The sequence below is a fragment of the Tauraco erythrolophus genome, chromosome 3, assembly GCF_009769465.1.
Source record: "Tauraco erythrolophus isolate bTauEry1 chromosome 3, bTauEry1.pri, whole genome shotgun sequence".
Classification (NCBI taxonomy): domain Eukaryota; kingdom Metazoa; phylum Chordata; class Aves; order Musophagiformes; family Musophagidae; genus Tauraco; species Tauraco erythrolophus.
The window spans coordinates 51,998,393-52,021,289 of record NC_141467.1 but is presented as its reverse complement, the minus strand read 5'-3'; the positions used below and the strand labels follow the sequence as shown (position 1 = coordinate 52,021,289).

General features: G+C 43.3%; 1 protein-coding gene and 1 long non-coding RNA gene across 3 annotated transcripts in view; both read right to left on the bottom strand.

Moving 5' to 3' along the window:
• Window positions 1-10,328, bottom strand: part of MIB1 (MIB E3 ubiquitin protein ligase 1) — an 83,779-nt gene extending 73,451 nt beyond the window's left edge. For both annotated transcript variants that reach the window (XM_086608607.1, XM_086608608.1), the window contains exon 1: window positions 10,100-10,328. In XM_086608607.1, coding sequence (XP_086464733.1) covers window positions 10,100-10,328 — 229 coding nt within the window. The remainder of the gene's footprint in view (window positions 1-10,099) is intronic.
• Window positions 10,329-15,956: 5,628 nt separating this feature from the next.
• Window positions 15,957-22,567, bottom strand: LOC147529006 (uncharacterized). The gene is made up of 2 exons (XR_015222075.1): window positions 21,914-22,567; window positions 15,957-17,122 (listed from the first exon to the last, which is right to left on the bottom strand). It is a non-coding gene; the product is annotated as an uncharacterized LOC147529006 (long non-coding RNA).
• Window positions 22,568-22,897: the final 330 nt, after the last annotated feature.

The following is a 22,897-nucleotide window of genomic DNA, read 5'->3' as shown; positions in this document are numbered from 1 at the left end:
CTCATATCTCCAGCTATCAGTCTGTTCCTGAAGTGTTCTATCTTTTCTCAGCTCAAAAAGCTGAGAAAGCTAATATTTCTTTTTTCTTCTATACAAATCAGAGAAAGAAAATGAGAAATCCTTTAACTACAAGTTAAAGGAACAGAAACGCATACATCAAAATATACAGGCAATCTGGAATTTTATCTCTGGATTAAGACTATCAACACACCGTATACCACAAAGGCTACCATGTTCAACTGTGCGTGACAGTTCGAAAATCATTGGTGTGACTTACGCATTTTGTACAGTGGAAAAGATAAGTGGTTATCGCTATCCTTTATATAGGAAACAATTGAGCTCTCTTGGATAGATGCCATTAGCTTCAGAAAACCTCTTACCATTTTGAAACGTTTTCCTGCTTTATATGTTGGTTTTTGAAAAGAATGGTTCAAAGACAAACCAGATAAAACCCACCAGCATGTGCTCTGCCTAGCCTTCCACAAAAACTGAGTTCTCAAGACTACTTATTCCTACAGCTTTGCCAAGCTACAGCAGAGTGAAAGTGACTGTCTCAGAAAGTTTCCATCCATGCATTCTGAATACAGTGAACAGACATAAGTTTATTTAAAAAAAAAAAAAAAAAATCGAATTCTGCTGCTGTTTGGAAAAAAATTGAGCAACAGAAGAGAGAAGCACTGGCATTCAGTCTGTAGCATAAGATAAAAAATGAGCACTAAAAGGCTGGAGTAATAGAGAATTTTCCCAGTCACTCAGCCTTAAAAAAGAAAGCCAAAAACCCACTCTGAAATTAGTGAGGAAAAAGGTCCCCTCCAGAAGGGATGCTTTTGGAAATGACTGCCAAATTCACTATAAACCTATTAGTCACTTGTGTCCAACAGCTGAGCCACTTGCAGTGAAGAAAAATCAACAGTTGGAGAGGCAGAACTGAAGGAAATGCCTTCTTGTCTGATCATGTCACAGAAACACGTAATAGCTGAGGTTGGAAGTAATCCCTGGAGATTCTCTACTCCAACCACCACTGCTCAAAGCAAGTTAAACTAGAGCCGACTGCCCAGGACCATCTCCAGTCTGGCTTTGACCACCTTCAAGAACACAGACTCCACAACGCAGCCTGTTCCAGTGTTCAATCATCCCTATAGCAAAAACGTTTCTTCTCATGCTTAAGTGGAAATTCTTGTATTTCAATTTGTGCTCAGTGCCTCGACCTGTCACTTGACACCACTGAAGAGAGCCTGGCCCCATCCCCTTTACAACTCCCATCAGGTATTTATATACACTCTTAAGATCCCCTTGAGCACTCTCTTCTCCAAGCTAAATAGCACCAGATCTCTCAGCCTCTCCTCATACCAGATGCCTTAAGATCCCTTAAAACACATTTGCAGCCCCTTGTTTGACACACTCAGTACATCCATGTCTCTCTAACACTGGGGAGCTCAGAACTGGACCCTGTACTCCAGGTGTGGCCTCACCAGTGCTGAGCAGAGGGGAATGATCACCACCCTCGACCAGATGGCAACACTCCTCCTAATGCAGCCCAGGATACCACTGGCCTTCATTGCCACAAGGGCACATTGCTGGCTCATGGTCATCTGGTTGCCCGCTGGGACCCCCAGGTCCTTTCCTGCAAAGCTGCTTTCCAGCCAGCTGTCCCCAGCTCATGCAGGTGCAGTGTTTACTCCTCCCTAAGTGTAGGACTTGGTCTTTCTCTTTGTTGAGTTAAACAAGATTCCTGTTGGCCCATTTCTCCAGCCTGTCAAGTTCCCTCTGAATACCAACAAAATCACCCCGTTTTCATTTCTCCTAACCAAGAAGGCTTCTCACTCCACCCTCTTCCAGCCTTGATTATAAACGTATTTAGGAAGATTTCTGGCCTCATGATTAAAAATTTTCCTGATGCATGAACATAGGAATAAATATTTAGTTAAGGCTGGAAAAGGCAACACATTTGGAGCAAAGACTGCACACAGCACCACAGGGATCTGAGTAGCTCTTCAGGGTAGTCAAAGACAGCCTTTGGTGATGACAAAAGCCCTGACACTGCTGACGTTATACCAAATGATCACTGTAATTCCCAGAGTGGTTCTTGACTAAGGCAGCGTCCATACCTTGACCATAAAGTCTGCGCTGAAATTTTGAAGGTTTGGCACAGACAAGTCCTATAACCCATAACGTTATTTGCCAACTTCAACTGCCAGATAGCACATCTCATGTACTATAATCGTTCTTTTTAACTAACCTTCTACATTTAAAAAGTATTTGCTACCTGATAACAACAACTAAAAATGCTATTTTTCTACAAAACAAGAACTTGGAAATCACCCATACGTTTTCCCTCCCCACACAACTCCATCAATGACTTTGATCCCAATGTGGAGGGTTAACATCAAGAAGAAAGCTGTCTTTCTTGTTATGTATACTGACAATTTGATGTCTAGTATCTGTTGATTACCTGTAGCACTCAAAAAGACAGTATTAGCTATGATCTCGCATTGGCTGCCTCGCTGCTGTGAATTGTATTGAATCATTTTACTATTATTTTGGTAGTCTTCAAGAGCAGATGCATTAAAAAGACTCGGATAACCTGTTAGTGTTTTGCTGTCTTCCTTAAAAAAAAAATCTAACTGGTCATGGTGCTTGGGGTTGAGGGGTGCTTTTTGTTTGGTTGTTTTGCTGCTTTTTTTTTTTTTAATTGATTGATAAATTAGTATTTCATATAGAAACAGCTAAGTTACACATTTTTTGATTTTTGTTTTAATGGTTGCTGAACTTCAGGGAAAACAGTTTGCCAAGGATCACATTTATTCTGGATGTAAAAGAACGAAGGAATTGGGTCCTGCAGGATTTTTCAATTTGCCCAAGCAGCAGGAAAGAGGGCAGAAGAGAAGTATAATCAGGAGTCCTATAATACAGAACTAGGTCATCTCCCAGTAAGCTTAAACAAAAACTGAACATTTCTAGCCAGTGAGGCAAAAGCTGCTGTGGAACAACTCAGAAAAACCTCCTTAGGAAAGATCATGAAAACAACATACAAAAATATTTGACTCAAAAGTCATTTTACTGACTATAGTGTCTGGGACCTAAGAGAACAGTGCAAGTCTATATTTGGAGTCTCTGATCGAGAGACACCTCTCTAACTCACAGATCCCTAAACACCACCCTGATAGATATAGCCTTTCTTCAAGCATTCCCTGACACATGATTCCAGCCACAACACCCACTTCAGTGCATGCCTCACCTGACCATGCTGCTCTGTTCTTTCCATTATGCCAGCAAAAGGTTTTTGCAGACCTGAGCTGTAAAATGGATCAAGAAACATACCCGGCTGGAAAACAGCCAGGAGGAAAAATATTCAGCTGGATTGCTTTCCCAATCCCATTCTTTGTGGTGCTGCACAACCCTGCTGGCACAACGAACAAAGCATTGCAGGGCTGGAGCAGGCAAGTAATCCTGTTACAGAATGTTTAACCACTGCATTAGAGATCTGGAGGGAGAAGTTGATTTGTACATCTCTGGTGACAGTGGACTATGAAAGAGTTTTAACATCATCTGCTAAAAGAAGATGGTAAAACAAGGTGCTACCATTAGATCACAAAATATAATAGCTAAACTTTTATTCATGTTCATAATACACACAAAATGAACTATTTAAATCGATAGTATGTTTAATGAAGGTTGAAAGAATAACTTCTTTTTTTTAAGTTGAACTAGATATCATCGGTACACAAGTGTGGTGGGTTGACCTTGGCTGGCTCTCAGATGCCCACCCAGCTGCTCTCTCACTGTCCTTCCTCGACAGGACAGGGAGTGAAAATAAAACAACAAAGCTTGTACGTCAAGATAAAAGTGAGATCACTTACCAATTACCATCACAGGCAAAGCAGACTTGACTTGGGAAAAATTAAATTTATAGCCAATTTAAAACACAAAAAAGGATGGTAAGAAAGACAAAAACTAGAACATCTCCCTACCCTCTCCCTTCTTCCCAGACTCAACTTCACTCTTTCATTCCCGACTTCATTATCTCCCTGCTTCTCAGCGGAGATAGAATCATAGTATCATTTTGATTGGAAGAGATCCTTAAGATCATTGAGTCCAACCATTAACCTAAACTACCAAGTCCACCACTAAACCATGTCCCTAAGTGCCAGATCTACATGTCTTTAGAATACCTGTAGGAACGGTGACTCGTCCACTTCTCTGAGCAGCCTGTTCCAATGCCTGACAACCCTTTCAGTGAAGAAATTTTGGTAAAGATGGGGAATAGGGGATCATGATCAGTCCACAATAGCTCCTCATACTTTTCCTCCACCCTAGCACGGGTCCTCTCCACAGGCTGCAGTCCTTCAGAAAAACACTGCTCAAGCATGGGCTCTCCATGGGCTGCAGCTTCCTTCAGGTCATGTCCACCTGTTCTAGCATCGGGTTCCCCACAGGCTGCAGTGTGTATACCTGCTCCACTGTGGCCCTCCATGGGCTGCAAGGGGACAACCTGCATCACCATGGTCTTCATCTACTCATAACCATCTACTTTCCAAACTTCTGTGATGAGGATCTGATGTTGGCACTACACACATTTGGGGAGCGGGAAGGAGATATTATTTAGACTAGCCCTGCTCTGGCCCAGTGGACTGAATGCTCATCAGCATTGAGATCATATCTTTCAATTTACTTTCACCAAAAAGTAAACCAGTTTGTGTGCTCCAAAACCAGCCCACGATGTAAATCAAAGCACAGTGCAGAGGAACAACCAGGAGACTGGGTCAAGTGTAGGCTCTGGAGTCAAACTGGAATTCTGACCCAAATGCAACCTGTATCTGTCACATAAACCACTTCCGCTCTTCGAAAGGAAGGCTGTTTAAGAAAGGTTGAGAAACACAAACTTCACAAAGTTTATATTAGGAAAGAATGCCTTAATTAAACCACTGGAATACATTGAAGTGCCATAAATAACTTCAGAATTCAAACATCAGCCCTGCAGCTGGCCAGCTGTGAACCAGAACGGCACTTTAGCTTTCTAAAGTGAGATAATGCAAAAACTAAACCTTTAAATACTCTTCCAAATTTCCTAGGAGCAGTCTATTTCAAAATGAAACAGGTTTTGTATCATCCTCCATACTGCACTAACAAAAAAAAAAGAAACCAGGTAAGGAGAAGGGTACTTTCACCATGCCTAATTACTTTTTAATAGCTGCCATTTCCTGATGTCCCTCCAACCTTACCACACCATAAAATCCAGTATTTCTGATCTCCACTTGTCATTAGTGTTTTTACTATTTGCATTTCATACTAGTTTCCTACCTTTATATCCCTGTCAGTTATTTTCACTTTCATCATCTATTCCTAAATCTTCCCTGGATTACCTAGCCCACCATTTCTCTGTCACCACTCATTTATACATCAAATTTATAGCCTTTGCTTACAAGTTTTTAAAATCCATGCTTTCTCTTAAAGCTGTGAGAGGAAACAGAAGCAGTGTTGCTCAAATTGCTATTCAAATTTGTTACAAATATCTCATTGATACTAAAGAGAATTAGGTGGCAATATACACCTGTCCAATAAAAGAATACTTAAACAGTAAACCAAGATTTTCAAGGGGTATCCGCACCACTCACCGGTGTGCACAGCAGAAGTCAATAGTGATTTCGATTACTTCTCAGAACCAACACAATCTGGTTTCCAACAGACTCATTATTCTCTACAGAACTCTAATAAACCAAAATCCTTTTGCATCATAATGACAATACTACCATCGGGCAGGGGATACCATAAACTACTTTGAAAACTGATTCATTTACACCCCAATTTAAAAAGCAATAGTGATGTTTTGTTCTTCCCATTCTTCCACTCCAGATAATTTTTACACTATGGCCAGACTCCAGGCAAACTGAAAACAAAGAATCCTTAGAGGTTAACCAGATTTCTGCAAATTGTGTGAAAACTCAAATCAGTGTCACCACAAACACAACTCATCTATTAAATATCCTGTTTGGCAGCAGCCAGTTGACCAATTATTACATATACGAGGCGCCAGACTTGCCAAAGCATGTGTCCTATCTGGTAAGGGTATTACAAGATAGATGAGGAGGGAGAGGATTATTGTGTAGGAGACATGGGGGAAGGGCAGGAAGAACAAAGGACATGTTTATTTAAAAAAAAAAAACCAACAAACAACAGGATTCTCAAGTACCACTGCTCATTAAGCTATTACATTTTTTTTACTGGTGAAAGGTTCTGTAAGAATTTATAAATAGTCACTAAAAAAAACTTGACTAAGACAATTTGCCTTAAATTACAGTTGATGTGCTAAAAGCAAGAACAAATAAACAAATATGTAGGATATATCATCCAAGGTACTCCACCTTTTAGAAACGTTCTGACGCGTACGAATTCATGATGATTTATGCAACTCTTCAGGTTACAGAAAACTACTAATACACATACAGGAAGACACTCAGATCTTCAACAGATAACACCCAAACTTTCAATATTAGCAGAACACAGCACATAGGGCTTTCCACACTGCACAGATGCTCACTCTAGCTGCACAATAATTCCACATCAAGATTCCATTCCCTGGCCCCAGCCCCTCTGCCACCTCCCCTAATTCAAACACAATTGGGTAAATATTTTAAGCAGGAAAGTAACATTGTTACTTTGAACCAACCATATAGAAGAGTAAACGGATACAAATGAATTTTTGCTTAGGCTTTGTGGGAAGCAAATCTTCAGAAAGAGAATAAACATAGAAAGTTTCTGTAATGACCATGGGTATCGTGAACAAAGTCAGGAGTGCTCTCTACAAACATGCTACTGTACAGCCTTCACCTTTGGCAAAAGGCTGCCTTCCCTTCTAAATACAAAGCCTGAGTTTATATACTTTTACCTTCTGTTCAGCAACTCAGAAGACTACTTCTTTCTGTTTCTTTTCCACAATGCTACCAGAAAAAGGGGCTCTCAAGATTCCTAGATCCTTGCAAAAGGCTACTTTACAGAAAGACCAGGATCTATTCGCAAGTAATCGGGCAATCACACTGCACTGCTAAGGTACTGCATCCCACCACCTACTCCATTTAGGAGCCCACTAGAGAGGACTTCACTGAAATGTCATTTCTTTTCAGATTCTTAGTTATTAATCCCTCTCAATCGCTCTGTCTTGCTTAAAGAAATGCTGGCCAATGTAAATATGATCACCAATGGGCAGCTAATACAGCTAGCTTGGTAGACATAACTGAAAAACAAAACTCCATTATCACAAATGATTCACTACCCAGATGACTACATCTGAAGCAAACAGCTTACAAGAGATACTTCGTGTAAATCATCAATGAGTTTTTATTTTAAAGAAGACTGTTCTAAAATCTTAGTACTAAGGCTATTTAAGTTTTATAAAAAGTTACCATAGTCTCAAAATGCTAGTCATAGCCTACAATCATTAAAATACAAGAACATCGTTAAGTCTACGAAGCATTGTTATGGCATCAAAGGAAAATAATATATATATATGCACATACATGTCTCAAACTCAGTTTTGTGGGGTTTGTTTGTTTTTTTTAATAAAATGAGCTTCAAACATTACTTCTGTAACACAACAGGTTCCTGATGCATTACTACTGTTTCTGGCTGCACAGGCATCAAGTTCATCAAAGCAGCAACGCCAGCTGCAAGCATCACTTTTAAGAAGTGATTCATTATTCATTCTGAATACCTAATAAAAGGAACTCCCAGCAATAAATAATTTAATTTTGCTTTCTACTGCTACATTTTTATATTTATTCTCACTATAAACTTACAATCATGTTGTGACTTTAAGTTTATGAACTAGAAAAATTTTTCTTCATTTTAAACTATAAGCCACAATTTAACACTCTGCTAAGTATCACACCAAAAAACATCCCATATTTTATAACATTTCCTTGCTCAACAGCATCATTATTAATACTACCATTAGAAATTCCTGTCACCTAATCCCTCTTTTTCTGTAATTATTTATATCCAAATGCCCCTAGAGATAGTATCAAACTACCATCCAAAGTCAGAGCCTCTTGTTCTAAACAATGGATAATGACTACCCTGGAGAAAATAAGTAACTACAAAAAGGTGGAAAACTAAAGAAGGGAAGTGATTTGCCCAAAACTACAAAGTGAATCAGTTGTAAAACCAGGATTTCAGTCCAAATTGACAGTATCCTAATTGCATTTGCCCTTTTGCTGCTACTACTTCACAGATTTTTTTACTCTTCTTATCTCCAGGGAATCATGACCTCAAAAGTAACGCCCTCTAGAAAAAAGCAACCCTGGCTACTTCCATGCAGCAGTTCAGTGAGGACGATGCATATGTTGGCCAAAATCCTCAGGAAGAGAAATACCATTTTGCAAAGCCTGAAAAAAAGCAATACTTATGAGTTTTTCTCACAGCGATACACATATTCATATCTGAAGCAGAAATTAAAATTCTAATATAAAAGTATAAACATAACTGAAAATCAGAAGAAATAAAGCAGCAAAAAGAAGCAATAAAAGCAAAACCCAGGGACTTGAAGTATTAAGTGTATGCTTCCAGATGCTGTTAAAAGGATATTGTCAGCTTGCAAGTAAGTCAAGCTGAGCTAGAACAATGAGCATTCAAGGCTCGTATTCAACACTTATGCATACACTTCAGTTTTAAGCAGAAGTAGTCCCACTGGTTTCTACAGGACATCAAATGCGGGTAAAGTTTCACACCATAAACATCTGTAAAACAAGGATCAACAACTTGAAAGACTACTCTTAACTTCTTGTTCTGAGGTCCATTTCAAAAAGGTTTCAGCTCACTTAAATAGCATCTACCCTCCAAAACAACAACAAAAACCCATGAAGCCAGAGGAGAGGAAGGCACCCGGACATAGAAAAATTAAATCCACCTCAAAGGCTTGCTATGCTATGTGTGGTGTTTTGGTTTCCTTTTAATTAGCAACACTTTTATAATTAATTAGAATTAATTCCACGACGCTATCTCTTCAAGTCTGTTAGGAAAATTATAGGAGTAGGTTGAAGGTTTCTCTAACACTACACATAGCTGGCTCAAAGATGGTCTCTCCTCTCCATCATATTCTAAATGAAAGACACATTACGAAAACAGTGCCTCTAAGTACCCCAACAAATCAGTCCAATCACCTTATTATTGAGGCAATCTCGCCCAGCTCAAAACCACCTCACTATATTTCTGATGAAATTAAACAATATTTTTTTTTTGTGAGCTTTCACTGTAAAAACAGGTGCTAAAATGAACATTTCCCTGCAGTGTTTGCAACACTAACACTGCCGCATAATGTCAGTGCAGATCTAAATCCATTGTCCAAACTGACTGAATTCAAAGCTTAAATATCAAGCGGCCAAGTAATTAAAAGAACGAACGAATGCATTTTTTTCTCCCAGTACCTTCACTATTTTACAGCACGTCTGGCAACACAGATAAAAGGCAACATGCAGACTGCAAGACAAAACACTATTTCAACCACTTAATGTAATCTTTAGCAAAAAGGTGCTACACCTCTTTCCTGCAATCCTCCCTATATGCGACTCAGAACGACTGTCACCATTTTACAAAACAGCCCCAAAATATAAATTCAAGAAGTGTGTGTGGGGTGGATAAAAACAAAACCAAACCAAACCTTAAGATACCATCCTCTCGGTTCCCTCCCTCCCCCACACCGCCTCAGCATACCGGGAGCCTGTTCTCTATGGCAAATGACTTTTGCTTTATCTATCCCAATTCAAAAGTCCCAGGACAACTTCTCCTCTCCCCACGGCAACACATCACATATTTATTCTAAGTTAGCGCGTACACATGCATCGGCACACACACATATAGACACCCACGCGCGGCCATGCGAAAAGAGGAGGGAGGGCGGCAGACTCCCCCCCCAAAAAAAACCCAACCCACAGAGAGGGAAAGGTGCACATCAAAAAGGGAACAGAGGGGAGCAATCCGCCCTCCGCCCCCCGGCACGGCGTCCCGACCCTCACCCCGCGGCGGGAGCCCTCGGACGCTGCCCCCCGCCCGCCCTACAGCCGCCGAGGGGTCTCGCCCCTTCCCCCCCACCCCGCCCCCGGCTCACCGGTGGGCGCACTGTCGAGGATGCGGAGGTCGTAGGCCCCGGAGCAGCGGTAGTTGGCGGCGGTGCCGTTGTCCCACACCACGACCACCTCCTCAGGGCTCTCGAAGCTGCGGACGGTGCCCACATGGCCCTCGCCGCCATCCTGCTTCCCCCACTTCCAGTCTGGGCCCCGGACCACCCGGGCCCCGACTCCTTCCACCATCACCCGGTTGTTCCGCGAGCTGCTCATCCTGGCGACGCCCCGCGGGCCCGGGCCCCGGGGCGGCTGGAGGGGGCGCGCAGCCCGCAGGCGGCGAAGGGGGACCCCGATGGGGACGGCTGTCTCGGGCGCGGGGAGGGAGGGCACGGGCCGCGGCTGCCGGTGCGGCGAGGGCGGCAGGAGGGGGGCGGGAGGGAGAGGGGCAATCCTGGCGCGACGGTGAGCGGGGCAGGGAGGGGCCCCTCCGACGGGCCGGGGGGCCCGACCGGCGCGGCGGGAGCCGACGAGCGGGAGCCTCGGGCCGACTCTTCTCCTTGTTTGCTTGCCTCCTTCCTCCCTACCTACGCGCCCATCCCCGGCGCCACAGCGGTTCCGTCGACCCGCGGCGCCCGCCCGCACCTCACAGCGGCAAGCTACCGCCGGCCCCGCGCGCCCGCCACCACATCCGGGAACTGCAGCCGCGACGGAGCCAACACCGGGGACACCGGCGGCGGACGTCAGCGCCCGCCCCGCCACGCTGCGCATGCGCACGCGCCCGGGCCCGGCGCCTCCGCGCAGCCGCAGCGCGGCGGGGTCCGGGCGGGGCGGGGCGGGGCGGGGCGGGGCGGCGCGCGAGCGCCATCTGCCGCGCCCGGGGGGGGTGGGGGGCGGTGCCCTCTGGCGCGCCCGGTGCTCCGGTCGCGGGCCCGTGCCGGTGCCAGTGGACGTGGGAGGAGGTAGAAGACAGAACAGGGATTTATTTACCCCCGCCGGCAGAGCTGCCTGCGGCTCCCGCGAGTCGCCAGCCTGCCGGTTCCTTCTGGGGGCGAGGGCGCCGTTGAGTACCCCGAGGGCAGTGGTCCTGCCAGCCTTCCCAAACTAAGTTGAACCAGTTAAGTCTTGCGCGATGTAGCTTGGGTAAACCCGTATTGTGTTTTCCCCGGTTTTGAGTTATTTCTGTGCCCTGAAATCCTTCCCACTCCCCCACCCCCAATTCGTGGATAGGAGTCTCGCATGCTGTTGAGGTGAGACTAGCGGGGCTGTACTCACCTGGATAGCAAGTCTATATGTAAGACGCAAAATAAACTTCTGTAGCCCAGGAGCTTTTTTGGCTGATATTCAGGTGCTCCAGTCAACAAAGCGGGGGAATCTGTATCTCTACCTGCCCTTCCCACCTCGGAGTATCCCTTATGGAGGACATGCCTAAATACAATTAATAAACTACCCTCTCCACAAGGAAGAATGAAGGATGTTCACTCTCACGATACTCACGGATTTCCTTTAACTCCACACATCCTGGGTAATATTACATAGAATACAATTGTTCATTTTAAAAATGGTCCTCCAATTGTTTTTGTCTCTCCATGTTGACTTTTTAAAAGCATCTATCTTAAAGGACAGGCAAGTCAGAACCAGACAAAGAATACCGTTTCTTAGTCAACTGGGAAATGGCTGACAAAAGGCAGCCCAGCTACCCTTGTATCCTGGGCATTTTTACTGTTTTCTGTGTGTTTCCTTCCACCTTTGTGGTTATTAATATGGCTAGAAGAGTCTATGAGATCATTTCCTGACTTCTGTGTAGTTTTCTCACAATCTGTATAGCAAACCAGAATAACATGAACTTGTAACCACCAGACTACCACCACATTCCTCACATAATTCATTCCATCCTAACCCACGCTAAGGCTAAAGAATGACGCCTTAAACGTGAAATTGTATCCTGACAATAGGCACTCCCAAGCAGTATATGATTCCCACTTTTGCAGTGGAAACCTCAAAACACTAATAGATACCACCCTACAAAAGCATGCAATTGCCAGGCAGTTTGGGTTTTCTTGCAGATGCTTCTCCCCATACAAAAGCTACCCGCAGCTTGTACTAGCTTATTATTACATTTGGTACATGTAATTGAAATTAAATGTGTAACACATGGCAGAATTTCCCAGAAATTCTGGAGAGTTCTTGATCTATCGAAGGATATAGTTAGGTTTTATCTATGGACACAACGTTCTCATCTGCTTCATTCTGCTTTTTTGTGCTTTCATAGTTAAGGGCAAGTATAAGGTTCATGTGTATCTAAGGATAACCCAGAGCACTTTTTTCTGTTACTCCTTGATAGGGTTGGATAAAAAAGGCTTTTTGCAAGCAGGAAATGTGTGCCAGGAAACCACCAAAGTCTGAGATCAGAATTAGTTCTGGAGAGAATAAGAAGAGTTCATCCCTTACATTTATTTTTCCAATAAATTCTAAATTTTAGACATTCAGAGAGGCTGCCGCTGCAGTTCAACAGCAGCACATGTGGGCAGATATTATCCTGGAGCTTCCTCTCTCCTGATAATTCTTTTCTTGACCACTCCTGCTCTATCCCAATAGTCCTGCCTCTCCTACTCACCCACTTTTTCTATCAGATGATTTACTTGCAAAAACCAGGTAGGTATCAGCATTTTGTTTGCAGTGGGAAACTGGACGTAGTAATACCTTAAGGAAGGAACTTGAATTCACTTTCCAACTGAAAAAAACTGTTGTTGGCCTAGGGTCTTTTGCAGGCAGAGGGGGTTAGTTCGTTAGGTGGTTGGTTTTACACAGAATAAATACATGCAGCATTTTAAGTTGTCTTAACAAATCTTTGGTCCCTTGATGGGACTGTTCTCTTCTCCTGATGAATGCTGAGAGTTTATCACATCTCCTAAACTTGCATTTACCCCTCATGCACAGAATGGCTATTCTGCAGCCTTAGAGCCAACGTGTGCTCACACACCAGGTAATTTAAACTGTCATGCCTCAAACTGTGGAGAAAAATGCCATCTGAAACCTCGCTACTGGAGTTAGCGGAAGGTTTATTTCTTTGCTTTTTGGGTCTACTATCTAGAAATCATACTCACTTATAAGCCTCCTCAGACCTGGTGCCAGCAGAGTGGCATGGGACCTGTGTTCTTTTCTGCCATCCCTGTTACTGGAGAAGACCACCAAGGCAGAGTGGCAGAGCAGTAATGCCATGAACTGCTGCAGCAGAAGCAACGGAAGCTTGTCTGCCAAAGGCCTTTTTTACCTGAACAGCGCTGCTGTCATTAACCACTGCTGCCTGCCTCGTGAGGCACGGCTGGCTTTGAGTACCTCAGGTAGTCATGACAGAGGCTGGAGGAAGGGAACCCACAGTGCTTTAGGCATGCTTGCCTCTAATTGCGAAGATTCGTTAATATGTAGTCAGTGCAGGAATCTGGATGCACGAAAAAACTACAGAATGAGTTCCATTCTGGCTACTCAAAATTACATACATTGCTGAGTCATGCCATCCTCCAGCTGGTGATTATGGTCTTCCTCACTACTTCCTGCCACATTAGAGCAATTCAGTGAGGGGCCATGCGAGAAGACCTCTGGTTTATGCAGAATTCAGTGCTGTGCATAACCTAATGACATCCCTTTAAACTCCTTGTTATTGTTGGAGACTATATTGGCTTTCTGTAAGAGCAGCTGCTGCCCTCCTAGAGGGTAGGACAACCCTCAAGACGACCCTCAGAGAGTCACAGGAGGCCATCCAGCCTATGTCCCTGTTCATTTAAGCCATTCCAGAATGCTGCTTGCCTAAGCTCAGCCTGGTTGCCTTTTGGTTCTGCAAAATGTCATGCTCCAGTAGGGAATCCTAATATGAGTATTTGCATGGATTGAATAGAGACTTTGATAGAAGTTTTTCTGGACTGTCTTGTTTGATTAAAGTTAAACTTGCAATGTAGGACCTGGAACACACAATGCAGAAAGGGGACTGTGCCTATTGCTGGACAGAATCCCACATGAAAAGCCTGCTTTCATATGGTTTGCAAGAAAAAAATCCCAACTTCTTGGAAAGACAATTATGAACTCCTGGAGTTTTGAAGTTCTGTTTACGATCTTGCATAAATCCTGAGATCTCAGAATTTGTCATATGAAGGATATATAAAAATAGCTTCCTAGGAGTTGAAAAGGAACATCTAGTTTACCTATAATGAGCAGATTGTAGTTTTCTTTTTAAAATACAAAGGTAAAGCTTACTAATTTATACCAAGCCAAGTCCAAAAATTCTGCCTCGTTAGTTCAAGACTCTGTATCAGAACAAGCACTATTCTCAGTCCTCCTCTAAAAAATTGAAGGCATTCTAGGATTTTATTTTCTGGTTTTGCCCAAAAGGAGTTTTTATAATGCAGTTTTTTCCTGTGGACAAAAGTGTTAGGAAAAGGAATTAGCAAAAAGTAAGCAACTGCCTTGGTTTTATCAAAATACACCTACTCTTCTGGGTGGAACTAACTCAACTAACTGAGGAAGAAAGATGGAAATATTGGCAAATGAGATGAAAACTACTATTTTATTGTTAAAAAAAATGGCCCCAAATATGATTTTTTTTTTTTTAATAAATTAAAACCGTATAATCACTCTCCACAGAAACTTCTGGTCTGATGAACATGACACATCTTTTTAAGTGGCCTGAAGAATCAGTTAGGGACTTTAGACCATATCCTGATTATCCATAGTTTAATTTAGAAACCCCACTAATTCCTCAGCCTCTGCTGCCATCACGTGGCCATGTGCCATCCCTCGTTAATGCTAAAACACACTTGCCCTGTTAACTTACTGCACTGTATTTCCACTGCTTTACCAGATTCATTATCCACAACACAATCCAATTTCATTAATTTTTTTCCTAATTTTTGCACATTAAAATATTTTTTAATGCCAGACAGTGAGCAAGCTATCATGCAACACAGTAAATTGCTTCGGTGGGTTTGGTTTTTACAGTGCTACTGGCATCCTCTATGAAATTGTTCATTAGAACACACATATTAACCCACAGTGTCCATGCCGCTGTTTCTTTCCCTAAGTAGTTCTATCTGCTACCTCTCTTCTAGGATGGCAAAAACAGCTGCGCAGGGAACAGATTATAAATATGTCACTTCATTTTCCTGCTGTGAAACAAAACTAATCCCATGGACATCTGCTAAAAAGAAGTAATTTTTTATTGTATCCAGCTAAAAACTTCAACATGTTGACAAAAGTGTTTTAAGATAAAGAAGATTATCTTTCCCTAACAGGAGCATCCTGGAATCTTCTCCCTTACTCAAGGTTTTAAGTTTTACCAGGCTGAACTCTTAGGAGTGGAGAGAAAAGAACATACTTGTGAAGTTAAGCTTGATGTTCTAAATATTCAAAGACCAAATAAAATACATAAAAATTCTGTAGCAATCTACGGCGTACACACTACAATACCATGTACTCATGTTTGCACAGGCCTTCTACTTCAGCATACCTGAGAGGATTAAAGAATGTATACTTACTTGATATTTCCAAATGTTCAGCCTCATATCAATGTTTTATTCATAGACGATTTTTAAATTAGATGATGCACTGGAAGGAAGGATTAATTTCTTCCTTGTATTAAATTTCCTGATTGCAAAGATTGTAAAGAAAGTACTTACTTGAAATTCTCAGATGTAGTCAGAACCAGCTAGGTCATATTTTTAGATGGATATGAAAATAAACTGACTGCATGGGTCATCAAGATATTTTAAGAATGTTGCTAATTTATGTGCATGATAAATTTTGTTGCAATCAATGGGACTAATCATGGGCTTACAGTCAAGAACAGGTCTTTCTTGTAGTACAAGGGCACTCAATATGCAGTAATGCCTGAAAGATGACTTAAGCACTGAATAATGTCTATGTTTAATTTTAATAATCTGCTAAAATAGTAACAAACATTGAATAACTCAAGCAGAATCTAAACATTGCCTGTTTTGTCATAAGAAAATAGTCCTAATCACAACATTATGTAATCCTAAATTCTAAGAAGTCAGATTTCCAGTACACTCTGATAGAGTGGTTGAAATCTGTATTTATTAAAGACGCAGCTAGAAATTTTCAAAAATAACAAAAAAAAAAATCTGTTGCCAAACTAGGCTATATGTTTTGCATAAAGTTTTGCATAAAACATTTTTATATAGATCTCATTTAAGATTATGTCTAATGCTTATAAATATTTTTCGCTATTAACATGCTAAATAAAATCTAAGAAATAACCTAAACAAAAAAGATTCTGACTTCACTGAATTCAGCTGGAGCCATACTGTTGATGTAGGTAGAACAAGAGTTTACTGAATGTACATGAAAGTTGTTGGGTTGATTTTTTACATTATTATAAGGCATTCTAAAATGCTTTGGGTTTGCATTTGAAATACAAGATGCAAACTTTTATCTACTTTGAAGTGTTTGTAAAGGAATGAAAGCAGGTAAATAAAAATGAAAATGTTTCACTTTAAGCTACAATAAAGATGTCTTGGAGCCAAGAAGAAATTTTAACCTAGATTCAACATCCAGCTCTACTGTACTCCTATGAAAATTCTTCAAGTTCCGTAGCAACTTCTGATAATATTTTTAATGAAAAAAATTAATTTGAGAGAAGTGTCCTCGATCTATTTGCTTGCTTTCAATTTATTTTATACTGTACTATCTCATATTCTCAGTTTTCAGCATGCTGTGGATTATCATCTTTGGTTTCTGAACAAAAAAATCAATTTTAAGTTAATTCACATTTCTGAGAATTATACTCAGCTATATATCACAGAATTTTAAACTTTAACTCTTACGTGAACATTTTAAATGACATGAAACAAAGTTTCATCACCATTATTTAACATGACGATGAGTCAAATTGGTCTGATCCTCTACTAACCACAATTTTGTATTTAGCAGTTTGCTGGCTGTGTTCAAATGCAGGGAACTGGTTTCATGTAGACTAGATCCTGCATGAGTCATTCCAAGGGAGACAAATATTGGTCAGTCTTCATGCTGCAGAAGCTGTTGAAGGTATCGTCAAGCACCTAAATGGAGAGTGAAACAATACTAAATTATGTGATTTACATTTGTAATCAGGACACCTGCAACACCTGCCGAACTGAAACAGTCACCTTTTAATTGAAGGAAACATAGTTAAAGAACGTTAAATCAAATTATACAAAACATTCCTTTTGAATCCTATGTTCCTTCCAACTTTACCACTGGAAAGGGCTGATAAATTATCTCACGAGGGAGTGAAGAGAAGAAGCATGGAAGAAAAAGATACGAATGCAGGAGAATATGAACACAATAGTAAGAGCAGCAAAGCTCAAGAAGGGGACAAACAGAAGCAGGTATTCCTGATGCCACAATAGTTGATTGTTTTCATGAACACCAGGAGTAGGAACATAAACACAGCCTCTGAAATTTGAAGAGCCTCCAACACAGAATGTTTACGTTGACTTCATTAACTTCCTACTTCATTCACACTTTAAGGAAAGAAAAATCTGTAACATGGAGGAGGAATGCTTGAGAAATGATGACCTGAATTTTTCAAATGCGCTTTTTTTCTCCCATTCCTCTGCTGATAATAAATATCAGGAACAGTGAGTGCCCTCTTACCTGCATTGATGGAAAACCTGTCAGATGTTTTATACACAGACTAGGAACTTTTTAAGTATCCCTGAGATTGGTCAGGCTGACACAAAAATATTTTTCCCATTTTGTTAGATGAATGCTAAAGTTAAACAAATGTTAAAAGAATATAAACAAACAGAATCTCGAATTTAAAACTGAGGTTAAAAGTCACTTTGCTCCTCCTCAGAGGCACTGTACCACCTATTGAAATCAATTCCAAGAGTGGGGCTACAGAGAACTGTGCTGGGACCAGCTTGCAGTTGTCCACTGGAACGTCAGTAAGAACGTAATGACTCCTTCCCAAATCCCAAATGATCACAGAACCACCTCCTCTAACAAAAAATAAAATAAAGACAACATAGCACTAATGTAGCATCCTAGTTAAAAATGTAGATCAAGCTGTGACTAACCAAATGCTGCTGTAAATTATTATCTTACGCAAAATAAATTGAGAGACAGAATGAAAGAACAATCCTGTGCCCTTTCCTTTCTGCCTAATCTATAATCCATTAGAGCCGGGTTGATGCAATCAGTTTATGAGCAGAGAGCATAGTGCAAACAGCAAGTCTCTCTGGGAATGCAGGACTGTATTCCTCTGAAAAAAAAACGCAGTAAGAGTTCAAAACACTGTAGTGACCACCTTGTTTCCCCCCCACACCCCACAATTTGCAATCACTAAATCTCTTGGAAGTGGTTGTGGTATGAGCAGAATACAGCCTTTCCTTTGTTGGCTCTGCAAAATGTGTTGAGGCCAAAAGGTAACTTTTTAAGGACTTAAAAAAATGAGCACTGGAACTGGAGGATCTGATGAAGATTGCTTAAAACAGAAGAAAGTTATTAATACTATTGCTATTGACAGTGTAGCAACACGCTTACAGAGTAAAATAAAACTCTCAGACCTTCTCACTACATGTAATCTGTTCCAGTTTGCCTATGCCATGTCATAAATGCCTGACATTGTTAACACTCCCAAGAGTAGGCAACAAAGGGTAGTGGTCAAAGACCAGATAAACCTCATCAACCTTTGTGACTGGATCTTGTTTTGTGCATTCAGTCTCTCTAGTTTGTTGATCAAGTCATTAAACTGCTGGGTTTGTATGTCTCAGAAGGGTTTCTGTGACCATCAACAGCCATGCCTTCTGCTTTTCAGTCAAAAGTGTATATGCATTTTATAAACCTTCTAGCCCCATGGACACATGCTGTGTCCTCTTCTTTCTCAGCCATTTGGGATTTTTCTTTTCTTTAGTTTTTGGGTGGTTCAAGGGCTCTTCAGCTTAATGGGGATGACTTGAATGTGGAAGAAGTGTCTGCCGCAAGCATGTACTGGGTTTACGTGGTGGGGTTTTGGCAGTGGAGGAGGGGTGCTACAGGGATAGTCCCAGTAAGGAGCTACAAAAATCTTCCCTGGTTCCACGTTGGACCCGCCTCTGGCCAGGGCCAAGCCAATCAGCACCTCTGTGAATGGCATATTTAAGAAGGGGACAAAGAAACCTGTGCCATGCAGGATCTGCAGTGGAGAGAGGGGAGGCTGGCCCCCCGGCCTCCTGCATGGGCAGCTGCAGCAGCGTGGCTTGGAGCACTCTGAAGTGTCCTGCTCCTGGGGCGCTCGCTGGGCAGAGTTCATCCTGCTGGGACTGCTGAGGTTTGTCAGGCCGGTTGGGCACAGCACAGCTGCAGGGGAGAGAGGACTAAGATCTGAGAGGAACAACTCTGCAGATACCAAGGTCAGTGAAGATGGAGCAGGAGGAGGTATGCCAGAGCTGAGATTCTCCCGCAGCCCGTGGAGATTAACAGTGGAATAGAGATCCACCCGCAGCCTGTGGACGACCCCACGTTGGAGCAGATGGCTGCACCCGAAGGAGTTCATAGATGACTCCCACGGAAAAGGACCCCATGCTGCTGGAGATTCACGGTGGAGCAGAGTTGCATCTGCAGTCTGTGGAGCCCCATGCTGGAGCCAGTGGCTGCACCCTAAGAAGTTGTGACTTCATGGGAGAAAAGCCTGTGCCAGAGCAGTCTGATGGGTAAGGACTGGATTCTGTGGGAAGGACTCATAATGGAGAATTCTGTGGAGGGATCCCACGCTGCAGCAGGGGAAAAGTGTAAGGAGTTCTCTCCTGAAGAAGGAGGAGTGGCAGAAACATGTATGACGAACTGATCACAACCTCCATTCCCCATCCCCTCGCGCCGCTGGGGCGAGGAGGTAGAGATGGCAAAAAGGGAGGGGTGGAGGGAGGTGTTTTTAAGACCTGACTTTGTTTCTTGTTATCCTCTCTGAAGTAACAGATAATGAATTAAATTAGTTTGTCCCGAAGTCAAGTCTGTTTTGCCCACGGCCATGGTTGGTGAGTGATCCCTCCCTGTTTCTGTCTCAACCCTCAAGCCTTTTGTTATATTTTCTCCTCTCCATCCCACCTGGGGTGGGGGAGGAGTGAGCAAGGCTGCGCGGTGCTTAGTTGCTGCCTGGGGCTAAACCACGACATATCAATATCCAGTTTTCCTCTTCAGAAGTGGCAGCTTCCTCTGCATCCTAAAATCTAGTCCTCAGTTCAGCCAAATTAGTGTCTCCGAAGGTTCCTGAAGTTCATGTTGTTGATGAAGCCTACCTGTTCTCAGAACTAAGCTATCTACTCCAGCTGCTCACACTGGAGTGTTCCTCCATGATAAATCCTTTTATCTGGCGTGTACAGCACACATTCCCAGCAAGTCAGGACCAAGACCTGGGTAGGGCTGTTCTCCGTAGGCAGAAGCAGAAGGTGTGCAGTGTTGATGACAACAGGCTTTCCACCCATTCAGTTTCCTCTTTCTGCAACAGCTGCAGGGAAAAGAAACAAACCCCAGATCCTTCCTAGCCTCTGCTTACCAATTTCCATACTCTTTTTAACGACCACAGTAGTTCTGCCCCCATGTCTCTGGAAACTTTGGACAGCTGACTGGATAGGAAGAATAGGTATCTTTAAATTTCTTCAGAACATTGCAATACATTCTTACTAGTTTATCTTTCTTAATATAATATCAATTAATTACTTTGCATACTTTTCTCATTCTGATGAAAACATTTTAAAATTGTATAAACTGCTTTTACTTGAGAAGAAAAAGAAGGTAAGAAGTAGAAGATTTCTCCTTGTTAGACTGAATGATAAAACACGCTTGGCGTTTCCAAATCCCATATCCAAATCAGCAACGCAATCAGAAACAATCATTTGATTGCAAAGTCTTTAGATGTTGCAATGGGTTTTCATGATACTTGTCAAAGCAGGATCGGAATCAACTGTTGCTGCACCAAAGCAGAGTGTTTGATCACACAGTATGAACATGGTAGCACGTTTCTCTACAGTATGGAAAGCTATAGTCCCTTTCAGTATTTCTCTAAGTTAAGTTGTTGTGGTTTAACCCCAGCCGGCAACTAAGCACCACGCAGCCGCTCACTCACTCCCCCCCAGTGGGATGGGGGAGAGAATCAGAAGGGTGAAAGTGAGAAAACTCGTGGGTTGAGATCAAGACAGTTTAGTAAGCAAAGCAAAAGCCATGAGTGCAAGCAAAACAGGAATTCAACTACTTCCTATCGGCAGGCAGGTATTCAGCCATCTCCAGGAAAGCAGGGCTCCATCACACGTAACAGTCGCTTGGGAAGACAAATGCCATCACCCAAACGTCTCTCCCTTCCTTCTTCTTCCCCCAGCTTTATATGCTGAGCATGATGTCATATGATATGGAATATCCCTTTGGTCAGCTGGGGTCTGCTGTCCCAGCTGTGTCCCCTCCCAGCTCTTTGTGCACTCCCAGTCTACTCACTGGTGGGGTGAGAAGCAGAAAAAGGCCTTGACTCTGACTGCTCAGCAATAACAAAAACATCCCTGTGTTACCAACTCTGCTTCCAGCACAAATCCAAAACACAGCACCGTATCAGCTACTATGAAGAAAATTGACTCATTCCCAGCCCAAACCAGCACAGCTGTGGCCCAATATCCAAGAGCTTGCCACCACTATTTCATGGTGAACAAGAAAAAGTTGGTCCCAGATGCTTTATGTCAGAGCAGAAGCTCTCCAGTAAGATCTGACTGACTACAGAGAAGCAATTGAAATAGGCCACGTCTGTTCTTACGTTCTTTTTTTGGTTATGGTCCCCAATTCAATTAGATTTTAAAATCTGGATATAGCAAGAAAACACAGATAAGGTAAGAAGCGAAGAGTCTCACCGAGCAAAGTCTGTCTTCTCTCAACAGTTCATGGAGCTGAGGCATAAAAGAAGGAGGAAAGTACTTCTGTGTCCTGTGGTGCATGTACACATCTCAAATAGCAGATACTCAGCTCCAGGATCTTTGTGTTACCAGCTGTTCTCCTAGAACTTTGCCAAGGAAAAGACGCAGATACTGTGCGTCTTTTTCCGAAGCTGAAGGGGGAAGCATCTGAGTTAGCAAATGTGCAAGGGCCTCCATGCAACAATCCATACAGCTGAAAAGCGAGCAGGCAGAATTTCCCTTGGAAGCTACAGAGTACCTCCACTCCTCTTGGATCCTCACTAATGCCTCGTAACAGCAGTGAGAAGTGGAAAAGCAGTTGCACGCTTCAGTCTCACTTAAAATATTTAAACAGATATTGCTGATCAACCGATGCTGCATGTGGAAACTCCAGTGTCCTTCTTCCTCCTGTACGATACTGGACTTGTGTCCCGTGCGGCGTTTGGGAAGGGGACACGCTTCCCGCCCAGCAGTGACTGAGTTTCCACACGCCTGCATCAGCTGCTCCGCACGGTTCTGGACGGGCCCCTTTCCTGTCTGACCCCACACACCCTGCCGGAGGGAAAGCGCTGGGGAAAGGTGACACCGGAGGCGCCTCAGGAAGGCACCTGCCGTGAGCCGGGCGAGGCGGGCGGCCGCGCCGCGGAGGAGCCGGCCTTTCCGGCCGGCCGGCTGAGGTGCCTCACGCCGCGCTCCGCCGCTTCGCTCAGGATTTCCTCCCCTGCCGTTGAGGCTGCGGCCGCCGCGGCCCGGACCTGCTGGGCAGCCGGCTGGCGGGAGGATGCCAGCCCGCCGCCAGCCCGCCCGCAGCCCGCTTCTCCCTGCCCTGTCCCTCCAAGCCGGCCCCGGCCCCGGCCCCGGGCCCCCGCCCGCGCCCCGCAGGCCTCGGCGGCCGAGGCGGGGGCGGCCCGGGGACGGTGCGGGGACGCCGCCGGCGGCGCT